Source organism: Homarus americanus, unplaced genomic scaffold (assembly GCF_018991925.1).
Source record: "Homarus americanus isolate GMGI-L3 unplaced genomic scaffold, GMGI_Hamer_2.0 scaffold31037, whole genome shotgun sequence".
NCBI lineage: Eukaryota > Metazoa > Arthropoda > Malacostraca > Decapoda > Nephropidae > Homarus > Homarus americanus.
This window is the reverse complement of record NW_024722227.1, coordinates 1,927,236-1,949,860: the sequence shown is the minus strand read 5'-3', so window position 1 is coordinate 1,949,860 and position 22,625 is coordinate 1,927,236. Positions and strand designations below refer to the sequence as shown.

The window sequence follows — 22,625 nt, the reverse complement described above, 5'->3', positions numbered from 1 at the left end:
ATGTCTTATCTACTCCCTCAGTTTCATGGCCAAGAGAGCATGCAGACAGACACTGTGCATCATAATGTTTTCATGTCCCAGGAGACGATGGACATTTTTCCAGTCATTAAATCCTGTAGTTAATGCCGACTGATTGGGAGAAAAAAAAGTTTACAATCATAGCAAAAAACCATGCCACTTGACTCAGAATAACACCAACTTCTAACTTTTCTCAGTTAGCAAGCATTCAAAAAAAAAAAATTGCCTTAAGTACCTGGCTCTTCCACCATAGTAAGTTTCAGCAGAGGTTATCAAGTTTAGTGCATCGAAATCCCGTTCAAGCTTTTTCTGAGAAAAGTAACAGCGTAATTCTTGCAAGATCCTCAGTTAATGTCAGTCCACAATGCAGGATCCTCAGTTAATGTCAGTCCACAATGCAGGATCCTCAGTTAATGTCAGTCCACAATGCAGGATCCTCAGTTAATGTCAGTCCACAATGCAGGATCCTCAGTTAATGTCAGTCCACAATGCAGGATCCTCAGTTAATGTCAGTCCACAATGCAGGATCCTCAGTTAATGTCAGTCCACAATGCAGGATCCTCTTGATGCCAGTCCACAATGCAGGATCCTCAGTTATGTCAGTCCACAATGCAGGATCCTCAGTTAATGTCAGTCCACAATGCAGGATCCTCAGTTAATGTCAGTCCACAATGCAGGATCCTCAGTTAATGTCAGTCCACAATGCAGGATCCTCAGTTAATGTCAGTCCACAATGCAGATTAATGTCAGTCCACAATGCAGGATCCTCAGTTAATGTCATCCACAATGCAGGATCCTCAGTTAATGTCAGTCCACAATGCAGGATCCTCAGTTAATGTCAGTCCACAATGCAGGATCCTCAGTTAATGTCCGTCCACAATGCAGGATCCTCAGTTAATGTCCGTCCACAATGCAGGATCCTCAGTTAATGTCAGTCCACAATGCAGGATCCTCAGTTAATGTCAGTCCACAATGCAGGATCCTCAGTTAATGTCAGTCCACAATGCAGGATCCTCAGTTAATGTCAGTCCTTCAAAAGACTTGCTGAAAACTATCACAAGTTGATAATACCCAGAGAGTAAAGTATAGTAATATTATAAACAAAGATAAAATAAAATGTAAATGTAGTTTCATATATTAATTATTATACTCAAGATACGGATTATCAACTTTAGCTGGTCATTACCAATTTGAGGTCGAGTACCAAATCACACTTCAACATTACCAAACAATTTTCATTTCCAAATTTGCCGGGATTTGATATGAATTCATGCCAAATGGCAGTGCTGCTCAATTCTGTTTTCTTCTACTCATAAGGGGAACTTAGCAAGGCCTCATAAGGGGCACAAAATTTTTCACTGTACAGCTTCAGAACATGCAATACATATGCTGATAAAGTACAGTATACCATTTCGTTTGTAACAGTTAGAATAAACCTCATAGGAAACTTATTTTGCAAAGGATTTCATCATTTTTCTAACCATCATATTTTCTGAGGGCCATGTTCATCTAGGTAAATCAGGCCCTACCCCAAGGCCCCTTGGGACGCTGGGTTCTATGCCATGGCCGACACCATAACCAGCCCCAAACTCCTGGGGTACAACAGGCCCTTCCGAGTTGCCTATACAACTATGAAATATGGCATGGGGTATAGAATATATTGCAATCATCAGAAAGTGGAAAATGTTATAAAGTTACATTGAAAAAATGCTTAGCCCCTTCCCTGCCAGTGGCAACTAGAGTGGATCACATGGATAGGCATATTGCAATGCTTCCAATTCTGGCATTGTAGGACAACATTGCTCTTTGGTCCAACGAAATAAATACAAAACGACCAATGCTCGGCCATTGAGAAATAAATAGTACATGCAATGCAATAACATGTAGTGCTGCCACTATACTTGCTCCTTGTGCTGCACAGTCCATATGCTGACCCATCAACCCTGGAGGGTCCATATTTTTTTTTTTTTGTCCAACCTGCAGTCAGTAACCTGACCCATCAACCCTAGAGGGTCCATTTTTTATGGCCAACCTCGTACCACCCCTCCTAAAAAATTATCAACGGATCTACGCTGGTCTCCGAAAATGGTGGGGAGGAAACCAGGAAAAACAAGAAATAACATCCCAGACTACTGCACTTTGTGCAAGAGCATGTGGGGAGTCACTACAAGTACAGTGGGATATGCTATAACGAATCTAATTGGTTCTAGAACCTTGTTCGCTATAGCATTCGTTAGTTATAGGATTAATCCGTTCCAGGCCACCAAATACAACCACTTAACACTGAAAAATATAATATAAAATTGTAAAAAAGTGCATAAATATGCATCTAAACCCCTGAAATAACCAATATCATTAATACTTGTAATAAAAAAAAAAAAAATTTTTTTAAATAATGTTCTTTGTAGGAGTTTCGTTCGTTATAGCATTCTCAATTTTATAGGTAAAACCGTTCGTTATAGGAATATTCGTAGTAGGATCCGTTCGTTATAGCATACCCCACTGTATGCAATTTGAAAAGAATGTCATCAGAAAGCAAAGGCTTGCATAATTCTTAATGCATGTAGAAGGAAGAGAGTACCAAACATTAATAACAAGGTCACAATTTTCAATAAAAGGTCAACATTAAAGTTATTTTAACAGTTGATCACTTTGTTGCAGTCCTGATTTAATAGTTCTATACCTCATTAACCTCTTTCACTACAGCAATGCCATTGGTATTTTATTTGGCTAATGCTAGATTTAATCCAGAGGCCATATAACAAGGGCGAGAGCCTTTGTTACACGGTTATTCAAATAAAACAAATTGGAAGACTTTATCTTATTATAATTAGTTACACTTTCTTGCAATATAATAAACTATAAATATTTTCACTTTAAACAACATATGCAAAGTAATAAATGGAGACTTCAATTTTAGAAGGCTACTTCCGCATGCAGTAGAAATTAAGTTTCTAAAATCTGCCAATGAAAGTTTTTCATTTAATAAAAAAATACAGTTCATAACATTGAGGTGCTTTAATCTCCTCCCACAATGGGTGACTAAAAACAAAGCCTTCACAATATTAACATTTCTGCACAAAAAGCAAAGCATAGTTACAAACAGGCTTCTTAGTTGATCAGTTACTGGAATGTGACTGCTACTATCCATTTGCCATAACATCTATAACTGGAATCATTTCTGGCCCCCTTTGTGGTGGAATGTTCTCTAAGTGTCACCTTAATATCCATGAATTACTTTAAGTAACTCATTAGGTCACCAAATGTCAACAAGAACTTCATTATTAGACAATAACATTAAATATTCTGCCTAATTAGTCCTAAACCATCAAGGTTCTTCCAAGGCCATTGCGGTTTAAAAACCTATAACGTTTTGACCAATGTGCATCAATTGTGTGTTTGTAACTACAAACTCTTAATCTCATTGACAGCCTTGACAATGGCTGAAGCAGAGATACCAAACATGTCCAGTAATTCATCACAGTTTCCAGAACGTGGAACACGAGGAACAGCCAAATGACGTACAATGATGTCTCGCTCAGTGGCAACTGCCGACATAACTGCTTCACCAATGCCACCTGTAATTTAGAAGTCCATTTAAAATTACAAATTAAAATTATCCCTCTAGAATATTTTCCACAAAGATGCTGGGTGACAAAATTCTAGGGCAAAAAATTTCAATTTCATTCACCATAATTTCTGTAACTGGTGGTGCTCTACTATGGCATTTCCCTGTATACAACTTTAAAGCACCAACATCAAGTTAATTCTCACAAAACACTCAAAATGCTTTACATCGTCCGTATCATCACCCAATCCTTCCTGTCTTCTAAATGTTCTCAACCCAAATGCCTCCAAAGCCTCATTATTTACAAATTTTCACTTAACTTTTAGCAACCCCTGGTCAGCTCGTGTGACACTGCTTTCACTTCCCCAATCATAATGTATTGGTTTACTATTCCTTGCATACCATTTACTCCACACTGCTCAAAAATAAATATTTCCGTCTTCCTTCCTCCTTTTCTAATAATAACCCACATTCCCAAAGTATTGCCAACTTAACTACAGTATTCCTTTGTACACTCTTCTTAACCCCCCTTTGCTAGAAACAGGTCTTCATACACATCTACATTTGTTTTCTATTCTTTCCTTGCTTTACTCTTAACCTCTTCGACACCAATCTGCAGGTTAGCCGTTTGGGCGGTCAGTCATGTCTGTTACGCACTGTTGGCAAGAACAGGGCTTGCACTGGCTCCTAATGTATCTGAACCTGGTCCTGTGTGGGTCTTGAAGGAGCTCAAGCTATATGTACTCTCAAATTCATCATTCAAACCATAGTTCTATTCAGACATACTCCCACACTTAATCTGTCTCTTCTCTACACTTTCATCATCATTGTTGTTCACATTCACAAAACCTACTATGTATTTCAAGTGCATTTGCCAAGCCTACTACATACAACCCTTCACATTCCCTAACAATTTAATTTCTTCTTCTGAAGCATACTCCAGAGCAGTGCCATTTGCATACAACACCCTCTTACTCTTTTAGACACCTTATCCCAAACACTTGCACCCCTAACCAATCCTATCTACTTTCAACTCTTGAAATTATAGGACCATGGTAACCACTCAATGTAGTCCGGCTTTCATTGAGAACCACTTTTCTCACACCAACATGTTTCACTCTATGAAACTCAGTGCATCAGTGATCAGGGTGACCACTGGGCCATGAGTGGAGAGCATGGCGTGGTTAAGTGCAAGGCCTACCCGAGCTGTTTGGTGGCCACAAGTACAGTACAGTGATTCTTAAAAGTATTCGAGTTTTGGCTCGAGTTTCAGGAACGTAATTCCTGCAAAAAACACGGAATTACTGTATTCTAAAACTGGTCATACAATTAGCCAGAAAGTAAACATTGTACACAAATGTGTCTAGGGTTTGCTTTGGTCCACTTGTCCATCATTTTGACCCATGTTTGTGGCCCTTTGCTCAGGCATACAAGTTCCTAGATTGCGAGTCAGAAGGTCGAGATGAAATAGTAATAGCATATTTAATAAAAATATGGCAAGATTTGATTTAAATCATATTAGGCATTAGTCCAAGGCACTGAAAGTGTTGAACAAAATTAGAAACTCAAATCAAAGTTCTAGAAATCATTGACTTTGTGTAATGTGTTAAAGGGTTTGGCTTGGCTTTAAATTCAACATTAATGTAAAATAGAAGGAATAAAAGTCAAGCATAAAGTGAACGACATTAATTAATAACATTGCAAGGAAATAATTTATAATCAATGACGAATATCAAACTGGTACATTAAAACAAACCTTCAGGGTAATGATCCTCTACAACAATGATGCGTCCACCACACTCCCGAGCATTCTCAATAATGCCATCTTTGTCAATGGGTTTTATGGTGAAAAGATCCAGGATCCTCACATTGGTCCCATTATCAAGGAGCTGGTCTGCAGCAGTTAGTGCCTCCCTCAAGGTGATGGCTGCTCCAATCACCAGGACTTCATCATTATCAGAGGACTTTATCACCTTTGCTTTCCCAAGCTAAGGAAGAAATTAGTTCAAAATTTTCTTTCAATTTAATATTTAAGATCAGCGATATACTCAACGATGAACAAAGTTCTCTTTACACCAGAGTTAGGTAAATTTTTTTTGGCCACTTAACTGGTTAAGTTAATTAAATTGTTAAATTATAACAGACTTCATTAAATAAAATTGCTAAATTACTTTATTAACCAGTTAATTTTCATAACCGGGGGGGGGGGGTTTCTGTGGTAAAAACCCACTTCACATTAGACAAAATGTTCATGGAAACACGACATACAGGCAAAAGGGGACCATGAGAATCCTGAACAAGTATTCTGGCCATTCAGGCATCATTTACAGATTATGTTAATTATACAAAATTTTAATCTATTCCAAGGCCACTTTGTCCATAGAAGTCTTTAAACCATGAAATTGAGAGATTTCCAGGTGACTAGAGACTCCTCAAAACTGAAAAAAATACCCCATCACCAGAATTTTCTAGGTACCAGGAAAAATGTCTCAAGTTCCAGAAATAGGGCACCTCATCTCTTTAACCAGGAAAGAAAATTACCCATCCCCAGAATTTTCAACTTTTCCACAATGACGCAGGATTTCATCTCAAACCTAGAAAAAAAATCCCCATCACCGGAATCTTTCCGGGTACCGGGAAAATTTCTCCGGATTTCCCCCAAAAATCTGCCCCTTGGAAAATTCTAGCTTAAGGAATGATTTCCCGAGAAAATTTCATTTCGGCTATCAGAGAGGTTACTATTAATTTTGTTAGGGATAAATAGTATGGTAATCCATCCATAATTTTGGAAATTTTCAGAGGTTATGAGCTAATTCACAACCTAATAAAAGTGATGGACATGAGATTAATTACCAGGTGCAGCAAAACCAATTTTTAAAACCTTCACCCAAGATAACTTCACATATCTATGGGTAAACAAGTTACTGTATAAATGTCTAATTTTACACAACCTCCAAGTCTTATGTTCCACAGGGTAAATAGACACTGGATCACTGACCTCAAACTTATGATCATTGTCATAAACTACTGTGGTCCCAGGGCGAGAAGTACGTATAAAGCAGATACCAGGAGTGTTTGCAGCCAGCTCACAAGCACGTTCAGTGGACACTGCATCTGATGGGTAGAATACTGTGGCAGTCGGGATGGTGCGGAACATGGCCAAGTCCTCAAGAGCCATCTGGCTGGGACCATCTCCACCAATACTGATGCCAGCATGTGACCCAACACAGTTAATATTGGTCTGAAAATAATCATAACTTGAATTACATCCCCAAAAATAAATAAAGATTACTTAAGAAAAAGCTACACACCAATTACATTAAATTGGATACCAAGTCCCATAACACTACCTACTAACAATTTAATGTCACATTAGCGAGGTCTAAACAAATTTCAAATTACAGTAAATATATACAAAACCATCAATTAGACAAAAAACGAACCTGTGAAATAGCTCCCATACGCAGCTGATCAAAGGCACGAGTGAAGAAAGCAGCAAAAGTGGACACAAATGCCACAGTTCGGTCACGACAGGCAGCTCCAATGCCAACACCCACCAAGTTTTGTTCTGCGATGAAGCACTCTATATACCTGAAACAAAACTATTTATCATCAATCCTGCACAGCTTACTATGAAAATCTTACACAAAAGACATTGTGAATCTTGTTTGAACATCACAAGCGAAGTGTGTGCGTGTGTGATAATTCAATGTAAAGGAGAATTGGTCTTTAAAATTCCATTTCAAGAGTTTCAATCAGTCATCTTTATAACAAGTTGAAAACCCAGGGGTACCCACGAATAAAACTTATCAGAAGCAGTTACAGAATGTATCTCATTGTTGCACCAGTATAGGACACTTCAATCATACATAGTAAAAAAAAATTCATAATCTTAAGATACAGCTCAGCCTCTGCAGCCCCAACAAGCAGGGAGGAGGAGGAGGAGGAGGAGGAGGGGGGGGGGGGAAAAAAAAAAGTTGCCCAATTTAAAACTGGTTATTAAAAAGTTTTAATCTTCTATCTACATCTTAAGGCTGGAACAGTCAATGCATTCATCCAAAATCTGTAGAAAAAAGTAATGAGCCACTAAATCCCAAGTGCTACTATGCATCCCAAAACGTGAACTGGGTTACTTCCCACATTACTAACCTGACAAACTCCCAAGTGTCCCGAAGACCGAACATAGATTTCATCTCTAGAAAACCCCTTTCCTTATGCCCAAACTCATCTCCAAAAGATTGATTTTATTGACATCCTCGGGAATTCCAAAGACCACTCCCTACCCACCAAGCACTAGGTACACAACAGCCAAGCGAGTTTCCAAATTAAGAGGTTATTAGAAGAACAAGGTTTTAAAAACAGAGTTGCTCATTTAAACGAACAGCTAGTCATCGACGAGGCCACTATCTTTACTGGCGAGAGTCATACCCAAGTTTTCAAGCTTGGAAACCAATTCATTTTGGACTAATGCAGAAGACTTAAAGGTACTTCAGACTGCCCGAGACAGCAAAGCGATTACCCAAAGGATACAAAACTTTCCTCTTTTCAGTACATGGAGCTCGTACATACATCACCAAGGAAAGAATTTTGAGGAACGGGACTTGCATATTAGCCATTTCCAAGTCTTCTACCAATGTTCCTGTAGAATTCAAATACCTAAGAACTGGTCTAGACCAATGAACTAGGTCTTAAAATGAGGCTTTATGGAAGAGAAAACTAATATCTCCAAGTAAAGCCCATTAGCAAAAGCCTCTTAACCCTTACAGTCAAGAGGATGCATCTTCTATACCCTACAACATAAAACAGTTTATCAGAAGATGTAGTTGCCCACGGGTACAAGTGTTCCACCCCTCGGTGGCCTTTCTGAACATGTGGCAACGTCGGAATCACTACATGAATGAATCCGAAACGTGTGGAGCAATTGTTGGCATCTGCTCTCCTCGTGTTATTCATTCATAAAGATCACGACGTGCCACATATTCAGAAAGGCCACTGAGGGGTGGAACGCATACCTGTGGGCAACTGTACCTGGATGTCCTTGTGAAATATTGCTGTCATTGGTGGAATGTTCTCATAACCCACTTGTCATATTACAACGATAGCCTACTAGTTATTTAAAAAAAATTTCATGTGTTGGGCGAGTATCAAGATATGGAGCAACTTATGGTGGTGATGTATGGCAACTATTGTTGTGGTAAGGAACTAGTACCAGTCACTCCCCCACACCATAATTGCTGCCAATTATGGTGTGGGAGTGGCTGTTGTAATTGTGATGACAAGAAACAATGGATGGAAACTTGCAGACCAGTGGGCTCCTTTGCCTTGGCTTCCTGTGCCAAGAATTAAAATGAAAATTATTTCACAAAAATGGAAAACTTGGGCTGGCTCGCTTTTTCTCTAATTTCATTCCAGATTTTTTTTTTTTTTTTTTACAATTATGTATACATACATTGTAAATATTTAAAGAAACAAGATTAATAAAATGGTACCAAAATAGGGTAAAAGAAATTAAACACAGTAGGCCAAGTACAGTACAAGTAAAATATGTATCATACATGGCAACTCTGATAGGGGAATCATTTAGTCATTTCAATCTCTTGGAGCAAAGGCGATAAAGGGTCTCGCCAATACAGTACACATATATGACAGCCAAACTCTTAGTCCAGGAATTTGTTGCAAGAAAACAGTTAAGATAAATAAATCTTGTATGGCAGTTCATCCAAATATATTCTTTTAAGGTTAGTGTATATTCGTATAGCTTATTAGTGGATTCAGTGGAAAACCTCTAAAATATGCAATAATATCTTTATGCTTAAACAGGCCTTGCTGAATTCTACCATTCAGAAGTAATGCCAGCAAAATGACTCCACCCAAGATTTCAATACAAAGATGGAAAACCAGAAGAGAGCAAGACACCTGTTCCTTAACCACAGAAGGATCAACCATCTGGAAATAACTAAATTTCATGGCCGTTTCAGTAAAAAAAAATTGTAGCCCTTTGAGGACTGTTGCCAGCTTGTGGTCATTAACCACTGGACATAATATCAAGGGGAGGGGATCACATTCGAGTCTTACCAGGGATCAGGGGGTAATAAACAATTGCTCCAATGCCACCTGGACACCACCATATTGAGGTTTATAAGCTTCTGCATGGATACGGAGACATTCACTTAAATTCTTTAGAACTCTTATCATACTGAAGGCCAATTTTAAGTCGGCTAGACCTTTTTGGACAACCACACAAAGGAAATCTATATGCTAGGAGTATAAATTCCTGGACTGCATTCTTCAAGTGTTTTATCAGCACCCTCTGTCCATTTTAGACGTGTGACAAGTACTTCAACATAGAAGTCAAAGTAATGTTCCCACTAATTATTACAAGTTAAGCATTAAGAGGACAAGTCTATAACACCATTTCTCAAATTAGGGGAATAAATTTGTGTGTCTTACCTTTCAGGATCAGTTTTCATAATGCCATTTGAGAAAGTGGAATTCTTTGTATCTCCATCAAGGGCAATAACACTTTTGTTGTTTTCTGCCAATTTGGCAAGTGCCTTGCCATAGGCTTCTCTTGTAGCCACTTTATCACCTGTAAAATGGTATACAGTATTATGAACCATTGACTGTATATACTCCCCTAATATATATACGTAAATAAAGTCTTTTAGTCTCGTGTTTGCAAGATGGATTGGCCATTTCCTCAATCAAGCCTCCTCACACAATGCTGGAACTGGGTACAGTACTGCAGTATACTTACATTGGGATTAAATCTTTAACCAAATCATGTCCAATAAATCCCAGTTGAATCGATTTTGACAAGTTGTACTGAAAATCATTTAATTCTTTACTCTATCTACAAACCATGATAAATATTACACATGCCTTTTTTGTAATTTGGTGGAGACGACAGCTTTATGTCAGAGATCTTCACCTCGGGAGCATTTTCACGTAGAGGCTTCTGAGGGACTAAGTTGTTGGGTCCTGCATTCTTAATTAGAGCTTGAATGTGTGCAATTACATCCTCAGCCTTAGCTCCCAGAGGCTTACCATGCCAGTTCTCTTTGTCTTCAATCTCTGGGAAGCCACGACCCTTGTAAGTCTTTGCTAGGACAGCAGTTGGCTTACCCTTTGTCTGAGATGCTTCATGGAATGCCTGGAAAGAAAAACAAGGAAGGACAAGTTAGGATATTTATTTCAACACCATACTAGTACTTAACCTATAAACAAACCGATACTATTACTACCAAATTTTTCCCAATAATTTAACAGTTACCCCTAAAATAAGGTGTCAAAAACAAACCAACAAATTCAAGAACTGTACTGGAATTGATCTTCCAGTTTGAAGATGCCTAAAAACTATTGTAAGAAAAACTAAGTATATTAACCCAATAACTGCAGCATTTGGGAAATAGAGACGAGCCAGGTTGTGGCATAGGTGTGAGTGAGGAGCCACCAAGACAGGAGGGGGGTGACTAGGTATAATTCCAAATTGTTCCAAGATAAGTTAATTCCATACATTTAGCTAAATTACAATGTTTTGATTTAACAAGTGGTGTCTCGTTGTACAAACAAGTGTCTTACTGTCTATAGTCGACTTCCTTTTATTGTTTAATTTTTTTAATTCATACAAAATCACGAGGATTAACAATTTTAGTTTGTACTGTACACCCACTAAAAAATTAATCGGCACCCGTGTCAAATTGTATCACGCCGCAAGGGTGCGGAATAATTTTTTAGTGGGTGTACATCAGTAGCAATATACTCTTAATGTACAGCAAATTTTAGTGCTAACCTATCAAGTTTACATGATAACAGTAGGCATCTAGAACAGATTTCATTGTTAGCCAATATAAAGCATTACCTACAAATCCCTTAAAATCATCACATCTTACCTTACACAGAGCTTCCACATCATGTCCATCTACAACAAGTGCATTAAACCCAAAGCTCTCTAAGCGAGCTTGGTAAACATCCATCTCATGCTGGAAGGCAGTTGGTTCTGACTGGCCCAGACGGTTAATATCAAAGATTGCCACAAGGTTATCTAGTTTCTTTATCCCAGCAAAGCTTAGAGCCTCCCAGATGCTGCCCTCAGCACTCTCGCCATCACCAATCAGGCAATATGTTCTGTAAAGAAAAAATAACCACTGCATGTTGTTACAGACCTCTCAGTTACAAAGATGGACACAAGTACAGTACTTTAAAACAATAATCTCTAATCTCTTGTGAAAGATTGCATTAGGTATGTGGTGAACAAATCCATTTTAAATTGTGGGGCAGCAGTGAAAATTGGATGACAACGTGTTGAAATTGGTTAAGGAAGGAGCATGACCACGTGGCCCAAATAAGGTTCAAGAAACAACATTGAGGATATATCCCAGGACATTGTAAAGGAGTTCTGCTACTTGGGCGATATGATCAGTGCTGGAGAGGGTGCTTATATCAGCTCTTACAAGAGTCTGAAGTCTAGGAACATGCCATTTATTGACATCAAGAGGAACTGCCCCCCACCTAAGAGTAAACAGGTCTACAAATGACGTGAGAAGTAAAATACAGTAAACGACAGTGAAACAGGCAGTTAAAGAGGACAAACAGGTTTTTGAGAGCTAAAATGAAAGTGGTGAAGTAGGAGCAAGTGTTATGATGCCAACAGAGGAAAACTCTTCAGAGCTACAAGTGCAACTGGGTATTGGTCAAGGATTGGACATAGATAGGCCATGATGGTTTGGGCATGTAGAGACCACTTAGATCAAGATATGCTCAAGGAAATGTGAAGGAGACGTGAGCTAGGGGGCAAGCCAAGAATGACATGGGGAGAGGCAAGAAACAAGACCCTGACAAGAGGCTGCAAGCAAATGTTCAGCATGGCGATCTGTTAAGGAAATTGCAGATAACCCAAGTGTGGAAAATGCCCATATAAATATTGTTGAATGGCATTAACCCTTTGGATGGCAAACCCGCCCAAAATATTATATTAATTAAATGCGACAAGCGGGGATATCCCACGGCCTTGAAAAAACTTCCCCAAATGAGACGACATGCGGACATATTATGTATTGAGGTATAGGAGTATTTCCTGAATGCAATATAGCTTATTTTTGTACTATTTTGTTTGATATTATCTGAATATGTAATACATATCTAAATTTGCTGTTTAGTAACCAAATTGATTAAATTTATTTGCCATATACCAGACATTGATTTATACCAATTTCCTGCATTTTTGGGTATAAATGTCATTTTTTCTCTAAAATTTGCACACACATGTGAATTTTTGTTCCAGATTTGGAAAATATACTAAAAGTTCTCTAGGAAAAACATATAGAAAATGTGATTATATGAAATTCATTTTTGGCAGGATAATTGACACTTTTCAGGAACCGGCGCGAAATTTAAACGCACTTAAAGGTTAATAGGTTTGACAAGATGGAAGCTTATCTCTCCTCCTTGGAAGGAGAGGAGATCTGTGTGTTCCAGTTGTAAAACGACTTTGTATGAGCACATTTCTTGAATAGAAACATAGGTGGCTGAATGTAGTCATATACTAAACCATTATTGCATTAAAGGCTTTGTTCAGGATATTTTGAATGTTAGTGGCACAAGGTCACTATCCTACAACCCTGTGTCTAACAGTTGCCTCATCACCCTTATTTGAGTGGATTGTAATGGCCCAATGTGTTGAATAATTCTTCATTCTCAAATACAGTACAGCATTGGTCATGAAGCTGAAAGGTGATGCTAGGTTGTGTTCTTAGACAAACCAACTAGATATTGTAAGCCCTTGGTAAGGAAGGGCAACACTAACAAAACCTTTTACAGCACCGAGAGTGAATGAAAAAATTAATGCACGGTTTGTCAATTCTTATGGTCAAAGCCACAAAGGAGTTATTTAAGAAAAACGAGCAAAAATTCCACTAAATACTGTACAATATTTTTATCCTCAGCAAAGATGAAAAATAAAATCAGATTGTTCAAGCATTCATAAACACCTAGATGAACCAACACCACAAACCATACTAAGGTTATATCTTAAGACTTTATTTAACTTTCATTGGGTTTAAAGATTGGTAGCCATGTTTCACCTGTACATAGGTATGGGACCATTTACCAAGCATGCTTGGAACCTGGGGGTTACTGGATAGGGGTTTTTCTTGAATTTGGAGAGCCAGGTCTAAAATGTACACTAAACCCTGCAATTGCCATGACGCCTGTTCAGATCACTATAAACCCCCCCCCCCAAATAGTTTTAACTGCAAGGCATTATGACCTTAAATTGTAGGCATACAAATGGCAATGAAGAGAATACAAATGCTGTAGTAAAGTAATAATGAAATCAAAGCAAAATAGCACAAGTTTTAACATACCGTCAAACGCCCGATACTATTATAAGCAAATGGTGCTGCGTCACAGGACCTCCACCCTCTCCACGGTGGAAATCCGTAGATATGTAAAACTTTATGGCTTCTATCTTTTATTCTTTTTGAAGGTAGGATTGTGTGTGCATGTAACCAGGGAAAACGTATCTCGCCAAAATTAGAGCCGAAAAATTACTTTATACAAGTTCCCCCACCCCCCCCCCCTCCTTCCCATATGTAACCGTAAAGGAAACTAAAAATTACATACAGGTACTGTATAGCACCTACCCAAAATTAGGAGTTGAAAAATAACCTGCACATAACTCAAGAGGTGGGGAATGGTTGGAAATATCCTTGCTCAGCCCAGCCCAGAAATTACTGGTACACTACCTGGCACTCATTAAAAACAATGTTCCAGAATACTATATAGCTAGCCATCTAGCTTTTCTGATAACAGGACGCCACATAAATCATCGCATACATGTACAGTATATATTTAAGCTACAGATATTTACTGGTTTTAACAAGCATATATTTTGTCACCAGCATTAAAAAATTTCACTGTATACTTCAATTAATTTATATCCAAAAAGGTAAATTTTAGCATTAATCAAGACCATCAATGGTCATTCAAACACGACTACATATCCAGATCCCGACTATAAATCACCTACCTATGAGCCAGACTTGCCCAATACAGACAATACCCAAATGAATCAAAAAAAAATATTTGACAACATTACTGTTTTTAAATACATTGGTGTACAAGAAACTGCTACTCACCTGTACGAGGCTTTGTCATAGTACTTGCCAACATAAGCCATACCACAGGCCACAGACAAACCCTGGCCAAGAGAGCCTGTAGCAACGTCTATGAAGTTCAGACGTGGGGTTGGGTGACCCTCAAGGTCACTGTCTATTTTACGCAAGTTCATCAGATCATCCGGAGAGAACAGTCCTGCCTCCGCCCAGGCTGTTAAGTATGCATGTAAATTAAAATCCTAAAAGCCAGAATAACTCCTAATTTACATTCCTATGCACTATAGAAGGACATCTATGATAGTAATAAGAATAAATGAATGGTTTTAAACGAGGAGGCATGAGAACAACTAGCATAAGTTACCTCAAGTCTTGGGTTTAATTTAACCAATATTAATTAGATTGAATGCTATGTGGAATAAATATTTTTTTTAATATAAATTAAAACTGCATAAATAAAAATAAAGGTATACCGATTTATCAATTAAATGTTGATATGTACAGTAAACAACCCAATAGTGCATCGTTTTTTTTATCAAAAGTATACACACAATGGTTTATTTTGTTATAAAGAAGTAAAAAACATGCAAGAGAGAGAGAGAGCGTCTGCATTAACACAATTCCTACTTCAGCACTAACCAGCATAGAGGATGGGAGCAGCATGCCCCTTTGAGAGGATAAAACGGTCTGAGCTGGGATCCCTTGGGGCAGACACCTTGTAGCGCATTGTGTGGAAGAACAGCACGGACGTTATCTCTGCCATGGATGCACATGATGTTGGATGTCTGAAAAATATTAAACCGATTACTTTTTTCACATCAGCACCTCACATTTGTATTGTATTTAGCGTGCCTTTTTTCTTTTCAAACTCTGTTTAGTCTCCATTAAGATGTTCATATAACAAGTACCCTGTACTGGTGATAAATTACGTTCGGTCTAATTAAATTCGAGCACAAGTACAATGATCTTCCCACAATTCTTATGTACCATTACACTAACATGTGAATTAAGCCTACCTGAATAAAAATGTCGTTAAAATGACAAACTTGTTTCAATTAACATTTAAATAAACCGAAACCTTCAGTTACAATACACATTACTGCATATTCCACGAATTCAGAGGCTGTCACCACCTTCCTGCACCCCATCTTGCATGCAGTTTGAAAAAATTAAATATATCGAGCACTATCTTTTAGAGTATAACCTGTAGAGCATGCTTTTCCCCCCTCTACATTTTTTTTTAATTTATCAGTGGTTCTACCAGGTAACGAGTATATACAGTCACACCCAGTGACTGGACAAGATTTATGTACATCAGGGTTGTGACATTTCTAGTGGTAAGTTACCACGTCCTCCTGTGCATGCGTGCAATAGGTGTCCATTGTAGCTCTCCCTCTCCCCAGTCGTTGCAACACTGGATCAGGAAAAGAGCCAAGATGAGTGGTTGCAGCCTGCGCTCCTGTCTCCCCACAAATCAACTCGCATACATCCGTCATCCAACTCATCAAAACCCCTATACCCTCCCAAAGTCCCATGGCGACAGGAAGAGATGACTGCCAGGAGTGTAGTCAACTCTGCAGATAAGATTGTCATTAATGCACTGGGATCTAGACAGCAGTGCAACTCCACGATGGCAGTGTCATGCACAAAGGCACCAAGTCGGAGTTCTTCCCCATTCAAATGGGTTAAACAAGGGTGAGCACTGGCACCAACTTCTCCATTTCCTTGGCTGCCTTCCTTACTCGTGCCAGAGCCAATTTAATCGGCGCCGAGCTTCAGTATGCAGACCACCTCACCCTTGTTGCTGCTCACACTGAACGCAACCTACAGAGATCCAGAACACCTACACATACGTATGCACACTTCGGACTCGAGGTGAATGTACTCAAGACTTATTCTCTTTCAACCTGCCCCAGGTTCAGACACCACCATCCATCCATCTTGACAGTACTACCCACTCTAATGTTACCCACTTCGGTATCTTGGCTCCCACCTGTCCACCAACACAGACATCGATGAGATTCAGCATCGGATCAAATGTGCATCCGAAGCCTTTGGCAGACTCCGAAATCGTGTATTTTGATGTAGGGAGCTGAAATTATCTACAAAGTTACTTATATAAAGCAGTGGTCCTCCCCACCCTGCAATAGGGCAGCGAGACGCGTCGCACACAGGAGGCACCACAAGGCCTTAAAACTTTTACCAGCGTAGTCTTGTGTTCCATCCTCAAAGTTCGCTGGGAAGACGAGAACAAATGCCAAAGTTCTTGCGGACACCAACTGTAGAAGCATTGAGGCTACCATTATCCATGAGCAACTACACTGGACATGTTACCTGCATGGACGACAGTAGACTGCCAAAGCAGATACTCAACAGTCGCCTAACAAATAGTAAACATCACCCTTGCAGGAAACTGAAAAAGTGAAATGATCGTCTTAAGACAAACCTGAAAAAGTGCCAAATCGACCCCCTATCTGTGAGGGGATTAATCCACAAGGTAATGCTTGGAGGAGCACCACATGCGGTGTCAATACTTTTGATTTAACCCGACTGCATAACGAGACAGACAAGCTGCAACGCCGGGAAGACGCTGCCGCCGCCCCTCCTGCACAAGATGAAGCCCTTCACATGTGCAACATCTGTGATCGACTCTGCTGATCCCCTATCGGCCTCTTTAGTCACCTCAAAACTCGCCAATGAAGGGGACATCCTTAACTCGATATCATTATAGCATAGCTGGATGATCGTCATACTCTATTCCAAGTGACCGCGTGCATGTGCGTAATAATAATAATAATAAATAATTAACGGTTTATTGAAAAAGTTCTGCAGCCCGAAGGCTGAAAATATACATTGGACATAAATGACTTATTACATACATTGGTGGTTTAACAAAAGCCTTCATTAGAGAAAGGTAAAGGAACATACAGTGAACATTCAGATTAATGTAGGTGTTGAACAGCAAACACGTAGTGTAGTAACACTCTCCCAGATGGTGTTAGGAGGGACCTGATGTGGTGTAGTAATTCCCTCACAGATGGTGTTATGAGGGGCCTCATGTGTAGTAATTCCCTCACAGATGGTGTTATGAGGGGCATCACGTGGTGTACGAATTCCCTCACCGATGGTGTTATGAGAGACCTGACGTGGTGTGGTAATTCCCTCAGATGATGTTATGAGGGGCCTGACGTGGTGTAGTAATTCCCTCAGATGTTGTTATGAGGGACCTGACGTGGTGTAGTAATTCCCTCACAGATTGTGTTAAGAGGGGCATCACGTGGTGCAGTAATTCCCTCACAGATGGTATGAGGGACCTCACGTGGTGTAGTAATTCCCACACAGATGGTGCTATGAGGGACTTGACGTAGTGTAGCAACTCCCTCACAGATAGTGTTATGAGGGGCATCACGTGGTGTAATAATTCCCTCACAGATGGTGTTATGAGGGACCTGACGTGGTGTAGTAATTCCCTCACAGATGGCGTTATATGAGTGAGGTGTGGCCCCAGGCCTTCCTATCGTAGACGGATTAACACATCGCTGGTTGTTGGGTCTCACAGGCCGTTATCACTGGGTACCTGGGACCTCACTGTGTGAAGGTTAACTTGGGTATGACTCAAGCACTGTTCACCTCTAACACTGGTTCCATTCCTTTCCTAAATGAAATTGTAACTTCTGGCGAGAACTTGTTGATACTCCGGTGGGGAGAAGTGGTTCAGGGGAGGGGGTTGGTATGGGCCAACTTAACAGTTGACCTGGCTGCTCCGAGAGGAGCGCCAGGTACGTCTTGACCCTTCGGTGGTCAAGGATGTGTGTGTGTGTGTGTGTGTGTGCGCGCGCGCGCTCTAATTTAAACGCTAAGACACCATAAAACTGAGCACAAATTACCAAGGTTTAAGAACCCACTGATTACAGTGTTCAACAGTAATTGGTTATATACCTTTTAGAAACTTTTTCCCTCAGCGGTGGTGAGAGCATCAGCCAGCCAACTTGTGGTCTCCAGACAGCTGGCCAGAGTAACGTACTTATAGCTGCTGGTTGAGCAAGAGAGACGAGGCCGTCCACGTTACCGATCGCCAAGTGTAAAATTAATGAAAATTTATGACTTAACCCCACAATAGTGAAGATAATTTATAAACCACAAAAATTCAACCTTGTACGGTTTCACAACACTAGTGAGCGTTTCAGCACGTGTTTCCTAACCTCATCGTTCTGGTTGAGGGCAGAAAGGTCATTCACCATAGGCAGGCGAGACTACCTGGTGGAACACACCGTAATGACAACTTCCAGCTTTCTTATCTGCGCCACCCACCACCACAAACCACATTGTAATTTGCGGTCAGTACCTACAGTAAAAGTTTTCCATCACACCAAAAATATGTTGGGTGGGTTGAGCAATGTACGGTTCTGGAACATTAAATCCGTGGTTAAACTCTTAATCTCCACCGCGACGTCTGCGCTAAACAGAACAATGAACATTCACACAACTAAATCACCATTACCCACATTTCATGCTAACATACGAAGGTCGTGCAGAAAATACAGTATCCTACAATAAATTCGAACGTGAATGGATTGACGCTGAAACTGAAGAACGTCCTTACACGAGTACGATAACCAACAATAATGCCAAGGAGAATAAGAGCCAACAATAATCTCCCAAGAGTTGGCAGTGTAGTTCGTGACTAGATCCGACAATTAGCCTTACTAACATACCCTAGCAGTATTTACCCCAAGCAGCCTACCACTATTACGTACCAAATTCTGCAGACTACACCCACGCCGAGCAGTGACGCGTTACACCATAGTCCGCTCTCTCCCTGGCCGTGTGGTAATACCTTAGCTACACCCAGGTGGTTGGCCGGCAGTGTGAGGGGGAGGGGGGGCAATACAATATTGATGTAGCAACCAATGTTTAATTAAAATACCTGTACTTAAGACGCGATTTCAAGTACATTGACTCTGGGTTTGAAACTTCAGAGTACTTTCACTCCTAATCGTCCATGTGTACTTTAAATAAAAGTACATTTCAAGTCGGACGGAGCCGACTGGTCTATTTAGCCTTCTCCAATCCTGTCTCAGGTAGCTTATAACGGGGAGGATGTTGCCACCGGGACGATCCCCAGTTGTCCACTCTTCTACAGCAGCCATAAGGTAAAGGTTTCGGTACTCTTCAGCTTGAATACTATACAGTATGAATAATTATGAAATTATAAAGGTCCAGATGACCATTCAATTTCAGTCTTGTCTCCGACCCGACTGCTAACATTGCTAGGCTGGGTCTAATTTGGAATTGAAAATAATGTATGATCTTTTCACCACAATTTACACTTGAATAATAAAAAATATATATTCATAAATGTCACAAGAAATCAATAGGCGGCAGACGCCCTTACACTACACGACCTCCATTTGTGTATCATGAACAACCGGCAACTACCCTATCACTACTTAATAGGAATGGAAACAGCAGCGGGCCTATTGGCCCATACTGGGCAGTCACATTTACACTTAACCCTTATTACTCAAATATCCATCCAACCTATGTTTGAAGCTATCCAGCATATTCGAGTTAATGACGACGTTTGGCAACTGGTTTCTTTAATCCACTATATTTCCAAACCAATGTTTACTTATTTCGCGCCTAAATCTAAATTTGTCTAGTTAAAATCCATACAAGAGGCACTTTAAAACTATCACCAACGTAGTCTACGTTCCATCCTCCAAGTTCGCTGGGAAGACAAGAGAACAAATGCCAGCAATCTTGCCGACACCAACTGCACTGTAGAAGCATAGAGGTTACCATTATACATGAACAACTACGATGGACTGGCCATGTTCCGGGCATGGACGACAGACTGCCAAAGTAGCTACTTTACAGTCACGTAACTAGTAAACGTAACGCCCGCGGGCAACAGAAAATGTACAAGGATAACCACAAGAAAAGTCTGAAAAAGTACCAAATCGACCCCCTCACCTAGGAGACTAAGTCCACACCGTAATGCTTGGAGGATCACCACGCAAGGTGTTAATACTTTCGAGTTAACCCGACTGCATACCAAAGCAGACAAGCGGCAACGCCGGAAAGGCGCTGCTGCATTAGATGTAGCCCCCACATGAGCACCATCTGTGATCGACCCTGCTGGTCCCGTATTGGTCACCTCAGAACTCCCAAGCATAGGTGACATCCTTAACTCATCACGAGTATCATAGCTGGATGATCGTCATACTCGATTCCCAGTGACAATAGTAGTAGTAGTAGTAGTAGTAGTATGGTTTCGAGTCTTGGACAAACGCGGGAAGAGTATTATCAAGGATTCTAATATTAGAATCCTCGGTATTATCCAGTGGTGCAGGTTTCCTTATGCACTAACACTGGACAATTAAGTTCATAAGCGAATTAATAAAAACAAACCAAAGTAGCGATGTGATAATGTGAATAAGAGAATTGGAATGTTAAACATGGATGGGAGGTTCTGTGATCGTTACATCACAACATTCACTCCTTCCCTGGAAACAAGAATTTTTGTTTTTATCTATTAACTCCTACCTTGCGTATTGTCTTGTTATACGTTTAGAAGGTCTTATCTATTAGTAACCAATTCAAGAAGGATTTGGGTATATGGTACCTAAAGTTTCCTAGTATACATTTTCCTTTTTTTTAAAAAGCTCTTAAATACAGAGGCACCACTGAAACCACAACCAACCATAACCAGTCTGCGTCTCCCTCATCCACCACAAGGCGGGTGAGGGCCAGTACATATATCGACCTACCCGGAGTTAGAGGCCTGCGTGCACTTGATGGAGTGGATCCTCAGCTTGTTGGCGATATCCTCCAGATCCTGAATCTTAATTTCAGACATGTTGCTATTGCTTTTCTTACTGGCGATGCCTGACAATGTACACCCCATGCAGGTCTGCGCAACACTGACGCTAGGCGTCAGGAAATTTTTCTTAAATGGTGAGGTAACCGGCAACTCGCCAGCTACGGACCAATCACAGCCGGTTTACGATTGGTGCTTGCTGGGGGTTTTGATTGGCGTTTTGAAACACTCGCAGGGGAATTGATTTCTTCCTCTTATCATGGGTTAAGAATGAAAAAAATATGTAAAAACCTATAGAGAAAATAAGAAAACCTTAATTATTAATTATCATTCAGGACGAGGGGTTTTATTCAAGGTGTGGTTATCAGGAAAACTATTAACTTGACGTCAGCAACTACTTTTGAAGTAATTCTCGGCATTGAACGACCCTTGGACACTGTACACACAATAAATAAATATATATATATATATATATATATATATATATATATATATATATATATATATATATATAAACACTAATAAAACATTGATATGCTGTATCTTCAAGGTAAGAAATTTCCACTAAATCAGACTTCAAAATAAAAACAATATTCTGATTTCCAGTTCTTAATCCACTCGCTTAATGTTTCAATATATCTACTAACATTTTATATATCGATCAACACTCAAAATAAATCTACCACTACTGTCACAATATATAGGTATATCTAACATCATTAACAACACATATGAATTCACTCACAACTACCATCCATGAGACTACATTATTCCTGCCACCATATGAACTTATCTTAAAACTAAAATTCGCATTTACAAGCCAAAACGAAAACTCCCCCATTCAACACATTACAGGTGTCCTGGTCACGAGTGAATCGCCTGAAGGGTGAGGTAGCGCAACTGACTTGGGAAGCTCATTCTTGAGTGGGAGGGAGGAACAGGGCCGGATTCAGGAGTGGGCAAAGTGGGCAGCTGCCCAGGGGCCTCCACATATCAGGACTGGTCGACTTGAAACCACATGAATGACTCCAGTCATGCCTCACTTTTGTGTGTGTGTTGGGAATTTGTACACTATCAATAAATATACAGTTAACTAAAAATT

The 22,625-nt window shown here is 39.9% G+C and overlaps 1 protein-coding gene across 2 annotated transcripts in view; it reads right to left on the bottom strand.

Annotated features, from left to right (window-relative positions):
* Window positions 1–2,828: 2,828 nt before the first annotated feature.
* The window catches only part of LOC121862271 (transketolase-like protein 2), a 41,700-nt gene continuing 21,903 nt past the window's right edge, over window positions 2,829–22,625 (bottom strand). The window contains exons 1-10 of one of the 2 annotated variants that reach the window (XM_042360386.1): window positions 21,474–21,813; window positions 15,340–15,485; window positions 14,725–14,914; window positions 11,479–11,713; window positions 10,469–10,739; window positions 10,037–10,175; window positions 7,030–7,177; window positions 6,585–6,827; window positions 5,343–5,574; window positions 2,829–3,596 (exon numbers count right to left, since the gene is read on the bottom strand). In XM_042360386.1, coding sequence (XP_042216320.1) covers window positions 3,424–3,596; window positions 5,343–5,574; window positions 6,585–6,827; window positions 7,030–7,177; window positions 10,037–10,175; window positions 10,469–10,739; window positions 11,479–11,713; window positions 14,725–14,914; window positions 15,340–15,485; window positions 21,474–21,610 — 1,914 coding nt within the window. In that variant the 5' untranslated portion in view covers window positions 21,611–21,813 and the 3' untranslated portion in view covers window positions 2,829–3,423. Of the gene's footprint in view, window positions 3,597–5,342; window positions 5,575–6,584; window positions 6,828–7,029; window positions 7,178–10,036; window positions 10,176–10,468; window positions 10,740–11,478; window positions 11,714–14,724; window positions 14,915–15,339; window positions 15,486–21,473; window positions 21,814–22,625 lie in introns of those variants that run through there. The other variant, XM_042360387.1, reaches the window with a different exon arrangement.